This window comes from Dendrobates tinctorius, unplaced genomic scaffold (genome assembly GCF_039654945.1).
Source record: "Dendrobates tinctorius isolate UK_male_01 unplaced genomic scaffold, ASM3965494v1 ptg000075l, whole genome shotgun sequence".
NCBI classification, from domain to species: domain Eukaryota; kingdom Metazoa; phylum Chordata; class Amphibia; order Anura; family Dendrobatidae; genus Dendrobates; species Dendrobates tinctorius.
Genome location: NW_027361743.1, coordinates 1,461,420 through 1,478,794, shown reverse-complemented (window position 1 = coordinate 1,478,794; position 17,375 = coordinate 1,461,420). Strand labels below are relative to the sequence as shown.

The following is a 17,375-nucleotide window of genomic DNA, read 5'->3' as shown; positions in this document are numbered from 1 at the left end:
CCCGCAATTCACCAAGGGGCTCACCACCCTCCAACCCTTACCACCACGAGGTCTACGCTTCCCAGGGTTGGCTAATGTCGGGGGTTGAGACTTGCCCCTACTCTCCTGCAGCACATCTGCTGCTCCCACGGGAGAGGAAGGGGCCAGTTGCAGTGATTCACCTGTAATAATACTAGCCACCACCGGGGGCAAAACTAGAACTAAAGACACCACTGTGTAATGACCCTAATGGCCACCGGGGGCAAAACTAACTTTAAGCAAACAGCTTAATGGAAAAAAAAATGTTACAAGTGCTTTTATCTGTCACAATCCAGCATGGATCGTGACACTTAGGCTTCAATATCTCATTTGCATTTTTTTAAGTAATTTTTTTTTATTAGCTCTTTTTATTTGGCGATGTTGGATTTTGTGCCAATGTTATCAAAATAAATGTGCAATGATTAGTTAATTGGCGCAAGTTCAAAGACGCTTGATTTTTTAAGCTCTTGTGCACATTTTATAGAGCAAAAAGTCACATTATCCTTTTAGAAACATTTAAAATGTTACATGTCATCAACTGCGCAAAAAATAAAAATAGTGAGAATTTTTACGAAATGTTGCTAAAATTTTTGCAAAATTAAAAAAAAAAACAACATGCAAATGACAAATTGGGCTGCATATTGTAGAGATGGAGACCCTGATTCCAGTGATGTGCCATTTATTGGGCTGAAAGTTTTTTCTACTGCAGATCTAGCAATTCTCTGAATGCTGAGCTCTGTATAAACCCGCTCACAGCACTGATAGGCTGCTTTCTGTGTACACTGTGCACAGGCAGAAAGCTGCCGATCAGTAATGGGAGTGGGGTTATACAGAGCATGAGGGCTACATGGCATGTGACAACTGGTCCTCTAGTGATAATCTCCTGCTGATAAAACACTGAGTTTGTAGAAACTACATCAAGCAGTCCAGTAAGTGACACATCACTGGAATCATGTGGCTCTCAATAAATAGCAAATACTTCCATTACGTTAAAGAGAAAACACTGTTTTACCTGCAGATGTAGAGTTAATGTTTAATAAAAGTTTGACTGCCAGCAGAAAATGAACTTCTTTCCTTCTTGATAGCTTTCAATCATGGGGGTGGTGCAGGGGGCTGCTACAGTCATCGCTATCAGCACCACTACATGTGGAAAGTGTTCAGATGTGTCTTCTCCACATGAAGGTCTCTATAGACTGGGTATTTGGGACATGTCTATAGAAATCAATGTACATTCTGTATTCCATCCATGGGGTGTCCTGATAGATAGGATCATAGAATCCTAGAATGTTAGAGTTGGAAGGGATCTCCAGGGTCATCGTGTCCAACCCCCTGCTCAATGCAGGATTCACTAAGCTATCTCAGACAGATGTCTGTCCAGCCTCTGAAGACTTCCATTGAAGGAGAACTCATCACCTCTCATCACAGCCTGTTCTTTTCTGCAGCTAAACATTCCCAGATCCTTTATCCGTTCCTCGTAGGACATAGTTTGCAGTCCGCTCACTATCCTGGTATCTCTTCTCTGAATTTGCTCCTGTTTTATCAACAAGCACACATTCCTTTTAACTTTATAGGTCAGAGGCTAATGTCAGGGGTTACTGTGACAGACTGTTTATGAAGTTTTTCTACTACATTCACTTTGTTCCATTAGTAACCCCATCTACTTTTTTGCTTTTTAGTGTTTTTAAATGAAGCTGGCTTCAACTTTGTGAAAAAATGCATCCATTCCGTGGAGACCCGAGGTGAGCTTTCACGTTTTCTGTTCTCGCTAACAGGACAACTTAGCAAGTGTTAAGTAATACAACACTGAAATATCAATGCCTAACATCCCTCAAAAGCAGAAATTCAGTGCTGTTAGCCCTAATATTGGAAAATCAAAATCAGGGGGATTCCAGAAGATGTCAATAGGTGCATGTAAAACATCTGACTGTACTGAGATGTCATTGATTACCGCAGACACAATAGAGAAGATGGAGAAATGAAGTTCTCCTTCTTCGCACCTGTGCTACAGTTCTCTCATGCAAGAGTCACACTAAGAGGACACTCAGCACAAACTTTGACAGAGTTTGATCCGAGTGACATTAGCATGATTGGCCTGAATCTCTCTCGTGAGAGAATCTATGGCCAAGTGAGTGAGACCTAACAATAGCTATAGCACCCTCATGAACAGTTCCAAAGAGTGTCCACAGTAACAATGCCAAAAAAGAGTGCTCCTAAATCACTGCCTGTCAGAAACTATCTGCAGTAAACATGTCAGCCAGAGATCCCCCAATACAGTGCCAGCCAAAAAGTACCCCCAATATTAGTGCTAGTCAGAGAGTATCTCCATAACAATGACAGCCATAGAGTAGCGCCAAAAAGTGCCCCAAAAATCAGTGCCTGTCAGATCAGAGCGTGTTCCAAAAACAGTTCCAACCAGTGTCTTACTAGCAACTTAATACCAGAGAATACCCTCATTTGTAGTGTCAACCAGAAAGTGCCACCCAAAACCATACCAACAAAGACTACTCCTAATAACTGTGCAGCCATATATAACAGTGCCAACCAGAGTGCACCCAATAACAGTGCCAACCAGAGTGCACCCAATAACAGTGCCAGCCAGAGTGCTCCCAATAACAGTGCCAACCAGAGTGCTCCCAATAACAGTGTCAGGCAGAGTGCTCCCAATAACAGTGTCGGCCAGAGTGCTCCCAATAACAGTGTCGGCCAGAGTGCTCCCAATAACAGTGTCGGCCAGAGTGCTCCCAATAACAGTGTCGGCCAGAGTGCTCCCAATAACAGTGTCGGCCAGAGTGCTCCCAATAACAGTGTCGGCCAGAGTGCTCCCAATAACAGTGTCGGCCAGAGTGCTCCCAATAACAGTGTCGGCCAGAGTGCTCCCAATAACAGTGTCGGCCAGAGTGCTCCCAATAACAGTGCCTGCCAGAGAGCTCCCAATAACAGTGCCAGCCAGAGAGCTCCCAATAACAGTGCCAGCCAGAGAGCTCCCAACAACAGTGCCAGCCAGAGTGCTCCCAATAACAGTGCCAGCCAGAGTGCTCCCAATAACAGTGCCAACCAGAGTGCTCCCAATAACAGTGCCAGCCAGAGTGATCCCAATAACAGTGCCAACCAGAGTGCTCCCAATAACCGTGCCAGCCAGAGTGCTCCCAATAACAGTGCCAGTCAGAGAGCTCCGAATAACAGTGCTAGCCTGAGAGCTCCCCATAACAGTGTCAGCTAGAATGCTCCCAATAACAGTGCCAGCCAGAGAGCTCCCAATAACAGTGCCAGCCAGAGTGCTCCCAATAACAGTGCCAGCCAGAGTGCTCCCAATAACAGTGCCAGCCAGAGTGCTCCCAATAACAGTGCCGGCCAGAGTGCTCCCAATAACCGTGCCGGCCAGAGTGCTCCCAATAACCGTGCCAGCCAGAGTACTCCCAATAACCGTGCCGGCCAGAGTGCTCCCAATAACCGTGCCGGCCAGAGTGCTCCCAATAACCGTGCCGGCCAGAGTGCTCCCAATAACCGTGCCGGCCAGAGTGCTCCCAATAACAGTGCCGGCCAGAGTGCTCCCAATAACAGTGCCAGCCAGAATGCTCCCAATAACAGTGCCAGTCAGAGAGCTCCGAATAACAGTGCTAGCCTGAGAGCTCCCCATAACAGTGTCAGCTAGAATGCTCCCCATAACAGTGCCAGCCAGAGAGCTCCCAATAACAGTGCCAGCCAGAGTGCTCCCAATAACAGTGCCAGCCAGAGTGCTCCAAATAACAGTGCCAGCCAGAGTGCTCCCAATAACAGTGCCGGCCAGAGTGCTCCCAATAACCGTGCCGGCCAGAGTGCTCCCAATAACCGTGCCAGCCAGAGTACTCCCAATAACCGTGCCGGCCAGAGTGCTCCCAATAACCGTGCCGGCCAGAGTGCTCCCAATAACCGTGCCGGCCAGAGTGCTCCCAATAACCGTGCCGGCCAGAGTGCTCCCAATAACAGTGCCGGCCAGAGTGCTCCCAATAACAGTGCCAGCCAGAATGCTCCCAATAACAGTGCCAGCCAGAGTGCTCCCAATAACAGTGCCGGCCAGAGTGCTCCCAATAACAGTGCCAGCCAGAATGCTCCCAATAACCGTGCCGGCCAGAGTGCTCCCAATAACAGTGCCGGCCAGAGTGCTCCCAATAACAGTGCCAGCCAGAATGCTCCCAATAACAGTGCCAGCCAGAGTGCTCCCAATAACAGTGCCAGCCAGAGAGCTCCCCTTAACAGTGCCAGCCAGAGAGCTCCCCTTAACAGTGCCAGCCAGAGAGCTCCCCATAACAGTGCCAGCCAGAGAGCTCCCAATAACAGTGCCAGCCAGAGAGCTCCCAATAACAGTGCCAGCAAGAGAGCTCCCAATAACAGTGCCAGCCAGAGAGCTCCCAATAACAGTGCCAGCCAGAGTGCTCCCAATAACAGTGCCAGCCAGAGTGCTCCCAATAACAGTGCCAGCCAGAGTGATCCCAATAACAGTGCCAACCAGAGTGCTCCCAATAACCGTGCCAGCCAGAGTGCTCCCAATAACAGTGCCAGTCAGAGAGCTCCGAATAACAGTGCTAGCCTGAGAGCTCCCCATAACAGTGTCAGCTAGAATGCTCCCAATAACAGTGCCAGCCAGAGAGCTCCCAATAACAGTGCCAGCCAAAGTGCTCCCAATAACAGTGCCAGCCAGAGTGCTCCCAATAACAGTGCCAGCCAGAGTGCTCCCAATAACAGTGCCAGCCAGAGTGCTCCCCTTAACAGTGCCAGCCAGAGAGCTCCCAATAACAGTGCCAGCCAGAGAGCTCCCAGTAACAGTGCCAGCCAGAGAGCTCCCAATAACAGTGCCAGCCAGAGAGCTCCCAATAACAGTGCCAGCCAGAGTGCTCCCAATAACCGTGCCAGCCAGAGTGCTCCCAATAACCGTGCCAGCCAGAGTGCTCCCAATAACCGTGCCGGCCAGAGTGCTCCCAATAACCGTGCCGGCCAGAGTGCTCCCAATAACCGTGCCGGCCAGAGTGCTCCCAATAACCGTGCCGGCCAGAGTGCTCCCAATAACCGTGCCGGCCAGAGTGCTCCCAATAACCGTGCCGGCCAGAGTGCTCCCAATAACCGTGCCGGCCAGAGTGCTCCCAATAACCGTGCCGGCCAGAGTGCTCCCAATAACAGTGCCAGCCAGAATGCTCCCAATAACAGTGCCAGCCAGAGTGCTCCCAATAACAGTGCCAGCCAGAGTGCTCCCCTTAACAGTGCCAGCCAGAGAGCTCCCCTTAACAGTGCCAGCCAGAGAGCTCCCCTTAACAGTGCCAGCCAGAGAGCTCCCAATAACAGTGCCAGCCAGAGAGCTCCCAATAACAGTGCCAGCCAGAGAGCTCCCAATAACAGTGCCAGCCAGAGTGCTCCCAATAACAGTGCCAGCCAGAGTGCTCCCAATAACAGTGCCAGCCAGAGTGCTCCCAATAACCGTGCCAACCAGAGTGCTCCCAATAACCGTGCCAGCCAGAGTGCTCCCAATAACAGTGCCAGTCAGAGAGCTCCGAATAACAGTGCTAGCCTGAGAGCTCCCCATAACAGTGTCAGCTAGAATGCTCCCCATAACAGTGCCAGCCAGAGAGCTCCCAATAACAGTGCCAGCCAGAGTGCTCCCAATAACAGTGCCAGCCAGAGTGCTCCCAATAACAGTGCCAGCCAGAGTGCTCCCAATAACCGTGCCAGTCAGAGTGCTCCCAATAACAGTGCCAGCCAGAGTGCTCCCCATAACAGTGCCAGCCAGATTGCTCCCCATAACAGTGCCAGCCAGATTGCTCCCCATAACAGTGCCAGCCAGAGAGCTCCCAATAACAGTGCCAGCCAGAGTGCTCCTAATAACAGTGCCAGCCAGAGTGCTCCCAATAACAGTGCCAGCCAGAGTGCTCCCAATAACAGTGCCAGCCAGAGTGCTTCCAAAACAACAGCAGTGTTAGCCAGAAAATGTTCCTAATAACAGTGCCAACCATAGAGTACCATGACCTCAATACGATTTAGAAGATTTCTAAATATTATTTACGACTGGCGTGCCGGTACGGGCTCGGACACTATGTAATTACATTTCCACTATGTGTTACCTGCGTCTCCTCTGCTGTCTCTGTATATGCAGGCATCACTATATTGGGACTATACAGAATCGGTGGTGTCAACTCCAAAGTCCAGAAGTTGATGAATACGGTTTTCTGTAAGTATCTTCCGTTGTGTACTGGAATGTAAAGGGAAACAATTCACAGAGTTTCTAATCGTCTCTATGAAAAGATTGTCCTTTCATTTATAGTGACGCCATACAATGCTGCAATCCTCCTGTAGATGCCGAGGACTAGAGCGAGCTGAGCTGTGGTGTGTGTAATATACCGTACCGGTCAGAAGTGTGGTCACCCCTTTTCATGCAATGTTTGTTTTTTATTCTTATTGGAATGTGCACATTTCATAATGAGACTGAAGGCAGCAAAACGGCAAAGGAATCAAGGAGTAAAGAAACACGGGTGAAACTAGAATGTGTGTGAAACCTTAGATTCCTCATAGTACCCCCATTTTACTCTGATGACAGCTTTGTCTTGAAGGGGTATTCCCATCTCCAAGATCATATCCCTATATGTAGTAGGTGTAATAGTAATAATATTAGCAAATGCCTCCAATTAAAAATGTAGTATAGTTCTTCTGATCTGCTATGTCTCTTTCCTAATATTCAGGCATTGCACGACCTTATGGTTACAACCACTGATATAATGACAGTTAGTTGCTAGTGGTCGTAACCATGGTTATCTAGGGTCCTGCAATGCCTGAATGTGAGGAAAGAGACACAGCGAATCAGAAGAACTATACTACATTTCAAATTGGAGGCATTTGCTAATATTATTAAGCCTGAATTTGGAACGTGCACATTCCCACAAGAACAAGGAAAACCATTGCATGGACAAGTGTTTCCAAACTTTTGACAGGTACTGTTGGTGTGATAGCTGTATTAAGAAATGAGATTATCAGACACTAAATTGGAGTCCAACCTCACGGATGAACCTTTGCATTTAATGTACTGTAGACCAAAAGGGAACATTATAAGAAAATGTAATATTAACGTCTGCTTTTCCCCCTAGACCTTCAGGAAATATAATCTTAGCCTCTTCTACCCTAGAAATCATAAATTAACCCTCTCTTCTATGTCAGATCACAAAAAAGAAGGAATCCTAAAAAAACATATTAACCTCTTCTTTACCTCTAGACCACCAGGGAATAAGATCTTAACCTCTTCTACCTTAGATATTCAAGAAATCGTATTAACGTTTTCTTCTGTGCTACCCCACAGAGAAAAAAGGAATCGTCCAAGAAAACAAGGATGTATAATATTAAACTCTTCTTTACCTCTAGGTCACAAGGGAATATAATATTGACTTTCTCTTCTACCCTAGTTCATCAGGGAATCAATTGCCCCCCCCCCCCTTCCCTTCTATGTTAGACCACAAATAATAATTAAATTAGCCTAGAAAACAAGGAAACATAATGTTAACTTCTGTAATTCTCCCTAGATCAGAGAAGGGTATAATATTAGCTTTTATCTTACTCTAGACTGCCAGGGCATCATATTACCCCCTCTAAAAGAAGGAATCATCCTAGAAAACTAGATGTGTATTTCCTGAAGGAAGTACAGATAGTGCTTTGAAATGGTGCCCGGGCTGCCCCTTTAAGAGAGACTTGCCTGCTGCCCCTGCAAGACTTTCAACTCAAGATCTGTTTTAACTGTGGGTGCCTCTCAGGAGCCACGTTGGCCTGTGGGGCCCCTCAGGGTCTGATTTGGTGGGTGGGGCCCCTCAGGATCCGATTCGGTGGCCTGGGCTCCTCAGGGCTTGAAATGGTGGACGGGATCCCTCAGGGTCAGATTTTGTGGCCGGGGCCTCTCGGTCCGATTTTGTGAGTGGGGCCCCTTAGGGTTCGATTTTGTGGACGGAGCCCCTCTGGGTCCAATTTGGTGGGCGGGGCCCCTCAGGGTCCGATTTGGTGGGCGGGGCCCCTCAGGGTCCGATTTGGTGGGCGGGGCCCCTCAAGGTCCGGTTTCGTGGGCGGGGCCACTCTGGGTCTGATTTGGAGGCCGGTGTCGCTCAGCCTCCGATTTGGAGGCCGGGGTCGATGAGCCTCCGATTTGGAGGCCGGGGTCGATGAGTCTCCGATTTGGAGGCCGGGGTCGATGAGTCTCCGATTTGGAGGCCGGGGTCGATGAGCCTCCGATTTGGAGGCCGGGGTCGATGAGCCTCCGATTTGGAGGCCGGGGTCGATGAGCCTCCGATTTGGAGGCCGGGGTCGATGAGCCTCCGATTTGGAGGCCGGGGTCGATGAGCCTCCGATTCGGAGGCCGGGGTCGATGAGCCTCCGGTTCGGAGGCCGGGGTCGATGAGCTTCCGATTCGGAGGCCGGGGTCGATGAGCTTCCGATTCGGAGGCCGGGGTCGTCGAGCCTCCGATTCGGAGGCCGGGGTCGTCGAGCCTCCGATTCGGAGGCCGGGGTCGTCGAGCCTCCGATTCGGAGGCCGGGGTCGTCGAGCCTCCGATTCGGAGGCCGGGGTCGTCGAGCCTCCGATTCGGAGGCCGGGGTCGTCGAGCCTCCGATTTGGAGCCTGGGGTCACTCAACTTTCGATTTGGCGTGTCGGCCCTTTAAGACTCATTTCGGTGTGCCGGCCCTTTAACAATCACTTTGGCGCGTCGGCCCTTTAAGAGCTAGTTTGGCTCACTGGGCTTCTTCTAAATCCACTTTGGCGCACATTCTCTCTCAGGGGCATGCGTCATGTGATGAAGCTAGATTTGCATTTGTGCTGTGGGTTTCGCTTTAAGAGCTGATATTATGTGGCAGAAGCTCTGTCCTTGGGGCGTCATGTGACGTTCGTAGGCGTTGGCATAGTAACTGGGTGTGCCTGCGCATATCAATGAGCTTAACTGCCATTTCAATCGCCTCAGGGCACGTTTTGCCATTTCCCATTGAAAAGCATTGGAGACAGTGCATTCCAATGACGGGAAAAAAAAATTTCAAACGCAAATTGCGCAAAAACTACAAATCCGATCGACACGAAAAATACTTAGCACACCTCTCATGGACGCTGGCTTCGAAACGACACCTCAACGGAGTCTGTGCGTGTAGCGGTTCGGGCTGTATTAATTGCGTAAATCAACTTAATAATAATAAGAAGAAGAAGTTAGCAGCGTTCGGATTACAATATAGTGGTTTCTTCAAAGCACTATAAATATTAACCTCTGATTTTGTTTCTAGACCAGAAGAGAAACGAATTAACTCCGTCCTCCATGCTAGACCACACAAAAAAATTAGATCAACCTACAAAAAAAGGAAAGTTTAATATTAACCCCTGCTTCCACTGGGTCACAAGGGAACATTTTACTAACTGCCTATTCTACCCTAGACCACCAGGAAATCAAGTTTATTCCTTCTTTTATACTAAACCACAAAGAAAAAAGAAATCACCTTCTATAACTAAGGAAATAGAATTTTAACATCTTTTTTCCTCTAGGTCACAAGGGAATATAATATTAGCTTCCTCTTCTACAGCAGACCACAGAGGAATCAAATTGACTTAATCCTCCAAGATAGACCACAAAGGAAAAAAAAAATAGCCTTATATATCTAAGGACTAGAGATGGGCAGACACTTGGACCCGGCGGGTTCAGCTGAACAGTTGCAAAAAGTTTGGTTTTGGGTACCAGAACAGTAACCGAACCCGTCCGCATTCACATGAATGGGGGGCGCAAGCATCCAGTGTTTGCCATGCTGTCATGTGCTTGACAGTGTGGTAAACACTGCTTCTGATCGGTGGTAAAATTATTACCACCGGTCAGACAGCCGCGGTTCCCACACTGTTAAAAGACAGTGTGAACCCGCAACTGTGATCGGAGCTAATAACAGTGAGAACAGGAGCACCTGATGGGAGGATTCATCAGCCGGCGCATGCGATGTAAAAAATAACTTTAAAAAATGGCGTGAGGTCTCCCCTATTTTTGGCAACCAACCAAGGTAAAGCAGACAGCTGAGGGGGTAGGTTCAAACTGGTAAGAGGCTATGGATATAGGCCCCTCCAGCCTAAAAATAGCAGCCCACAGCTGCCCAGAAAAGGCGCATCTATGAGATGCGCCAGTTCTGGCACTTTGCCCGGCTCGTCCCACTTGCCCTGTAGCGGTGGCATGTGGGGTTCATATTTGTGGGGTTGATGTCACCTTTGTATTGTCAGGTGACATCAAGCCCATAGCTTAGTAATGAGAAGGGGCGTCTACAAGACTCCCATCCATTGCTAATCCTATAGTTGTATGGTAAATAAAGACACAGCCAGAATAAATTCCTTTATTAGAAATAAGAGTAAACACACTTTTCCATTTTACTTAAAAATAACAAAAACAGTTATACTCACCTAACGCCTAATTCTACCGAAGCCCTCGTCTCTTGTAATAAAACTAAAATAAAAAAAACAATATCTGTTTTGTCCCAAGCCGTAAACTATGTCTGGGAGATAAACAGTTTTCAACCTGGATGGTGCAAAGATGCGACCATCCAGGCTGAGAACCACTGATGAATGAGCTGCTGTGAGCGCAGTGTCAGTGACCCAGCGGTGACCTCATCTAAGTTACTGCCGATCACTGAGGCAGTATGACAGCGCAACAAACACCCGGCGTTCGGGGGCTCAGACCACAACTGTAACACGGACTTACTGGTGAAGTCTGTGTTCGGTGTCCGTCCCCGAACAGTAGGTGTTGGGTACGAATGCCGAAGTTTACTGTTCACGTTCGTCCATCTCTACTAAAGATACATAATCTTATCCTTTTGCTCTAGACCTTAACGGGACATATCAATTTTTTTCATTCACCCTACAACACTAAGACATAATCATGTTAACCCTTTCTTGTACCCTAGATTATAAAAAAAAAATGTAGTTACCCCTAGGCTACAAGGAAATAAAATAATGACTACCTGTTTTTAGACTAGACCACCAGGGAATCATTTTTAACACTTTTGATCCCAAATAACTAATAATAAATGAAAAAACTGGAAAACAAATATTCCCTCCGCTACCAATGAGCAATATATTAAAGTTAATCTAAAATATATATTTTTTGCCTAAACTTTGCTGTCCCCCATACTTTGAGTTCTACAATAGATAATTGATCTGAGGAAGACAATAATAAGCTTTTGTTTAGTGTCACAATGATAAAGGTATAGAGCCGTCCCCGGTAAACTCAGTCTATCACCGACACTATTGTTCGCCATAAGTACGCAGCTCATTACCTACACCTAAAATAGCCTAATAACTGCGAAGAGCTGAAAAGGCAACAAAGACGTCAAATATCATTAGGGACAGGATGACATTGTCAGATCACGGTATAAAAACCTCTTCTGGCCAGATATGGATTTCTAAGTGCCGCGCTTGTGAATACTCCCTATTCAGAAACTGCCTTAATAGGAACCTGTATACGTGAGATCCTCTTTTAAAGGGATGCTCGAAATGAAAAAATAGATATTGATTCATTAAGGAGGTTTTTTTTTAACTCTGTAATAAACATTTTAAATACCTTATACGAACAGATGTGTCTTTCCTTAAGGTTGAGTGGTACGAGATGACCTGTGTTTGAAAAACAAAAACGAATGATAGTCTGTCGGGAGTTGTTTATGCTGTATATATAGCCAACCAAGGTGAAGTGCAGCATTTTTGAGGGATCTGTTAACATTTTGTGATCATGTATTGAGCTTGTATATAGAAACATACAGAATGAAAAATATGTATGGGCAGCACGGTGGCTCAGTGGTTAACACTGTTGCTTTGCAGCGCTGGGGTCCTGGGTTCAAATCCCACCAAGGACAAAATCTACAAGGAGTTTGTATGTATCTATGCAAAGCAAGTAGGTAGAGAGGTGTACTGAAGGGTTTGACCATCCTAAGAGTGCATCAGGCGCCTTATGCTTGGCTTTAAGTGTCATTTTGTGCTATCAGGTAGAGTATTGCATTAAATGCCAAAGTTACTAGTGGTATGGAGTAGTAATTCCATCTTGTCTGGTGGTTGTGGCAAATAAGAGTTTAATAACAGCATCCCTGGTGGGCTAGTGTAGGGAAAGGGTTACTACAAGAATTCCTGGTGGTCAAGAGCAGCAATTCCAGGTTCTGTGGTGGTCTAGGGCAGAGAAGTTAATGTCGCCATCGCTGATGATCAAGAGCTGCATCCCTGGTGGTCTAGAGTGGTACAGAAAAAGAACCATATCTGGCATCTAGTTGTTTGCTCACCTCCCAATGTTCCAAAGATGTTTCCTTTTCTACTGGAAAATGCTCTTAATTTTCATCTTATCTTCTTTTTTATTTTTTTTTTACGCCTTTTTTAAAGCAAAAGTAGCATGTTACATTAAAATATTTGAAGACTTGTGCAAAATGTCCAGGCATGCATAAAATCAGTCTAGGGGGAAATGAAACATCTGGAAAACAAAACTGAGCCTACAATGACGAACACAAAAACAAAAAAAAACAGGCGAATAGAGATAACGTAGACTTAAAAAAAAGACGCAAATCAAATAAACAGGTTGAAAAATGGCAAAAATAGTAAAAAAAAAAAAAAAAATGGCACAAATGCAATAAAAAATCGGGCCTGGAGAGTCCAGGATTTCAGAAGAATTAGATATGTATCTGTATGTGTCCAAGACGTGAAAGTAACCGAGTCTTCATTCTGTGTTGATTTTTAGCACCTAAGGCGCCTCCTGATATGGATATTGATCTAGAATTATGGGACAATAAGACCATAACAAGCGCTCTAAAAAACTACCTCAGGTGAGTGATGACATAAAAATCAGAAACAGTGGAGGTCAAATTTCTGCAGCAAAAGACATAAAACATACCCCTCCCCCAATAATATTTGGCATGGATACTAATAATCAGCCATAATTGGTGGCGGGTTGGAACTCTCTTTTGACTGTCCATCCCAATATGTTTTCTTGTAGAAAGATTAATAGTCCTGACCTGATCAATATTAATAATTATTTGTAGAGCTCAAAGCTCTATTTTTCTGGCACGGAGCTCGAAATTACCTGTATAGACGAGAAGTAAAAGTTCACTCTGCCTTCGGCCACCACTAGGGGAAGCTAGATAAATCATTAAATTTGACTATCTTTGATCTTACGTGTATGGTCAGCTCTAACTAGTTCAACCCTCCCCCCCCCCATTCCTGACCAGGTAGTTTTTCAAACAAGTCGTTTATAGAGCTGTAAAAATTGTTTTCCTTTTCGATACTCAAATAGGTTTTGCATATTTTCTTCATGACACTTGGAGTGTATTTTTTTTATAATAGTTTCATACTTCCTTTTTTATTTTTTGCCGATATGTGTTTTTTTTTTCATTTTTTGTTTTTATGACCACAAATCCGCACTGAAATACAATTTCAAATTTTGTTCCCTTTTTCCATAACAATTATTTTAATAAACCGGACATGAGTTATTTTTATATTACTTTTTTTTTAAGTGGGGCAGGGCTAGTAATAGCGATATGGATTGGCCTCTGCTTTTATTTATTTTTTTTCCTGCTTTTTATTTATGTATTAATTTATTTCACATATTGTGTCACTCCTAAGATCATAAAAAAACCTTAGGGGGAAACTTCAACATTTCAGTATATATATATTTTTTATGTGATTTCCTCTGTAACTGGAACTGGTATATTAGCCCCAGTTACAGGAGGAATTCAACTTCCTGACTACACAGCAGAGCTGACTGGGCCTCCTGAAACCCAGCATTTCATGCTACCGCCCTACACGCTGTATACAGCGATCAAGAGTGCAGGTTCGGTAACAAACTGTCAATTTGTAGCAGTCCTTTGTCTCAAATCCCGGGCCTCATACCCATGTGTAGGCTGAAACCTAAGGCTAGTTTCACACTGGCGTTCTTGGGTGCAGTGTAGGGCCGCTGCTAAGCCCTGCCCCCGGCCGCGCCCCTTCCGGTTAGTTCCTCCTCTGATCGCATGAGGCTGCATGCGATCAGTGTATCCTATATTTAGCGCTGGATACACTGATCGTGCGCTGGTCTGATTTTGCTGGCACAGCGCCCTTTTGGCACTGTGCGCAGCGCACAAAAGCGCGCTGTGTTGCATTTTTGTGCTCTGGGCGCAGCGCCAGCAAAATCAGACCAGCGCACGATCAGCGTATCCAACGCTAAACATACGATATGCTGATCGCATGCAGCCTCATGCGATCAGAGGAGGAACTGACCGGAGGGGGCGCGGCTGGGGGTAGGGCTTAGCAGCGGCCCTGCACTGCGCCTGAGAACGCTAGTGTGAAACTAGCCTAACAACATTTATATTCTTAAAAAGCAAAAGTCTCCAGCTTTTGCTCTTATTTTATTCCCACTTCCCTCCTGAGTATTTTTTTTTTAATCCACCCTACAGTTCCTGAGATATGGGCCTTTTTATTTTGTGCCACTTTTTATGGTCTTTACCATATGCAATGCTCTCAGGATAATTAAGCAGAATAGCTTGAAGTCACGCCCCCTAAGAATCTTGTGAGCCCCACCCCCTTGGCAAAAACCATAAAAATTAGCACCGAATAGAAATCCTTATATCTCAAACAATTTGGCAGATTTTATAACATCTTTTTTTTTTCTTTGCATTTTCATGAAATGTTGAAAAATATTTTTTTTACGAGATTCATGCAGTAAAAATGACCTGGTGGCATGATTTTCCAGATCAGTATGGATACGGCGCTACCAAACTTGTATAGTAGTTCTTATATTTTGGTAGTTAAAAAATATAAATCAGAATTCTGTAAAATAAAATAGTTTTACAGCACTAAGTATTTTTTTGTATTCCTCCGGCATGTGTGACTGCCTCTTTTTGTGTGTCATTAGCATTTATTTTCATAGGTACCGTTTTGTTATTAATTTTTTTGGGGAAAACAAAATGGTGATTCTGACATTTTGATCTTTGTTTTTTTATTGTCGCATTATGAGTTAAGTAATTTTATAATTACATAGATCGTACTTTTACAGGCTCGGTCATACCATATATGTTTATTTTGTTAATTAATTCCTTTATTTTCAAATTGGAAAAAGGATGAGGGGCAGTTTAAACCTATATATTTCTATTTAACATGTGCTTTATTTTCCAATAGGTGCCTAACTGAGCCTCTCATGACCTATAAATTGCACAAAGATTTTATTCTCGCTGTCAGTAAGTATATCGATTACGTAAGTTTTTAAAATCGAAATATATATAAACATATACTGTGTGTGTGTGTGTATGTATGTGTGTATATATATATATATATATATATATATATACAGCACAGACCAAAAGTTTGGACACACCTTCTCATTCAAAAGTTTTCTTTATTTTCATGACTATGAAAATTGTAGATTGACTCTGAAGGCATCAAAACTATGAATTAACACATGTGGTATTAAATAATTAACAAAAAGTGTGAAACAACTGAAAATATGTCTTATATTCTAGGTTCTTCAAAGTAGCCACCTTTTGCTTTGATTACTGCTTTGCACACTCTTGGCATTCTCTTGATGAGCTTCAAGAGGTAGTCACCGGAAATGGTTTTCACTTCACAGGTGTGCCCTGTCAGGTTTAATAAGTGGGATTTCTTGCCTTATAAATGAGGTTGGGACCATCAGTTGTGTTGTGCAGAAGTCTGGTGGATATACAGCTGATAGTCCTACTGAATAGACTGTTAGAATTTGTATTATGGCAAGAAAAAAGCAGCTAAGTAAAGAAAAACGAGTGGCCATCATTACTTTAAGAAATGAAGGTCAGTCAGTCCGAAAAATTGGGAAAACTTTGAAAGTGTCCACAAGTGCAGTGGCAAAAACCATCAAGCGCTACAAAGAAACTGGCTCACATGAGGACCGCCCCAGGAAAGGAAGACCAAGAGTCACCTCTGCTGCGGAGGATAAGTTCATCCGAGTTACCAGCCTCAGAAATCGCAGGTTAACAGCAGCTCAGATTAGAGACCAGGTCAATGCCACACAGAGTTCTAGCAGCAGACACATCTCTACAACAACTGTTAAGAGGAGACTTTGTGCAGCAGGCCTTCATGGTAAAATAGCTGCTAGGAAACCACTGCCAAGGACAGGCAACAAGCAGAAGAGACTTGTTTGACCTAAAGAACACAAGGAATGGACATTAGACCAGTGGAAATCTGTGCTTTGGTCTGATGAGTCCAAATTTGAGATCTTTGGTTCCAATCACCGTGTCTTTGTGCGACACAGAAAAGGTGAACGGATGGACTCTACATGCCTGGTTCCCACCGTGAAGCATGGAGGGGGAGGTGTGATGGTGTGGGGGTGCTTTGCTGGTGACACTGTTAGGGATTTATTCAAAATTGAAGGCATACTGAACCAGCATTGCTACCACAGCATCTTGCAGCGGCATGCTATTCCATCCGGTTTGCGCTTAGTTGGACCATCATTTATTTTTCAACAGGACAATGACCCCAAACACACCTCCAGGCTGTGTAAGGGCTATTTGACCAAGAAGGAGAGTGATGGGATGCTAAGCCAGATGACCTGGCCTCCACAGTCACCAAACCTGAACCCAATCGAGATGGTTTGGGGTGAGCTGGACCGCACAGTGAAGGCAAAAGGGCCTACAAGTGCTAAGCATCTCTGGAAACTCCTTCAAGACTGTTGGAAGACCATTTCTGGTGACTACCTCTTGAAGCTCATCAAGAGAATGCCAAGAGTGTGCAAAGCAGTAATCAAAGCAAAAGGTGGCTACTCTGAAGAACCTAGAATATAAGATATATTTTCAGTTGTTTCACACTTCTTTGTTAATTATATAATTCCACATGTGTTAATTCATAGTTTTGATGCCTTCAGAGTGAATCTACAATTTTCATAGTCATGAAAATAAAGAAAACTCTTTGAATGAGAAGGTGTGTCCAAACTTTTGTGGTCTGTACTGTGTGTGTGTGTGTATATATATATATATATATATATATATATATATATATAAAGCTCAAGTGTGTGTGTGTATGTATGTATGTATGTATGTATGTGTGTATGTCCGGGATTGGCATCCGCACCGTCGCAGCTACAGCCATAAAATTTGGCACAGTCACACGTCTGGACCCCGAGAGTGTCCTAGGCTATGTTGTGAGGTGAAATTTTAACCCCGCGTGTTCCAATTCACCAAACAATTTTGCCCCTATCTACATAATGGGGAAAAAGTGTGTGTGTATCAAGCCACGCCCCCTCATTATGATGTCATAATGGTTGCCATGGGGACGCTGTTTTCATCATAGGTTGCAAGCCCCACCGCTCATTATGATGTCATAATGGTTGACTATGGGATGGAGGATGTGTGATGGGTATGTGGGCACTGGACT

The 17,375-nt window shown here is 45.0% G+C and overlaps 1 protein-coding gene across 2 annotated transcripts in view; it reads left to right on the top strand.

The window, feature by feature from the left end:
- The window catches only part of ARHGAP42 (Rho GTPase activating protein 42), a 373,376-nt gene that overhangs the window by 319,338 nt on the left and 36,663 nt on the right, over positions 1 to 17,375 (top strand). For both annotated transcript variants that reach the window (XM_073582941.1, XM_073582942.1), the window contains exons 13-16: positions 1,695 to 1,757; positions 6,140 to 6,214; positions 12,742 to 12,826; positions 15,153 to 15,211. In XM_073582941.1, coding sequence (XP_073439042.1) covers positions 1,695 to 1,757; positions 6,140 to 6,214; positions 12,742 to 12,826; positions 15,153 to 15,211 — 282 coding nt within the window. The remainder of the gene's footprint in view (positions 1 to 1,694; positions 1,758 to 6,139; positions 6,215 to 12,741; positions 12,827 to 15,152; positions 15,212 to 17,375) is intronic.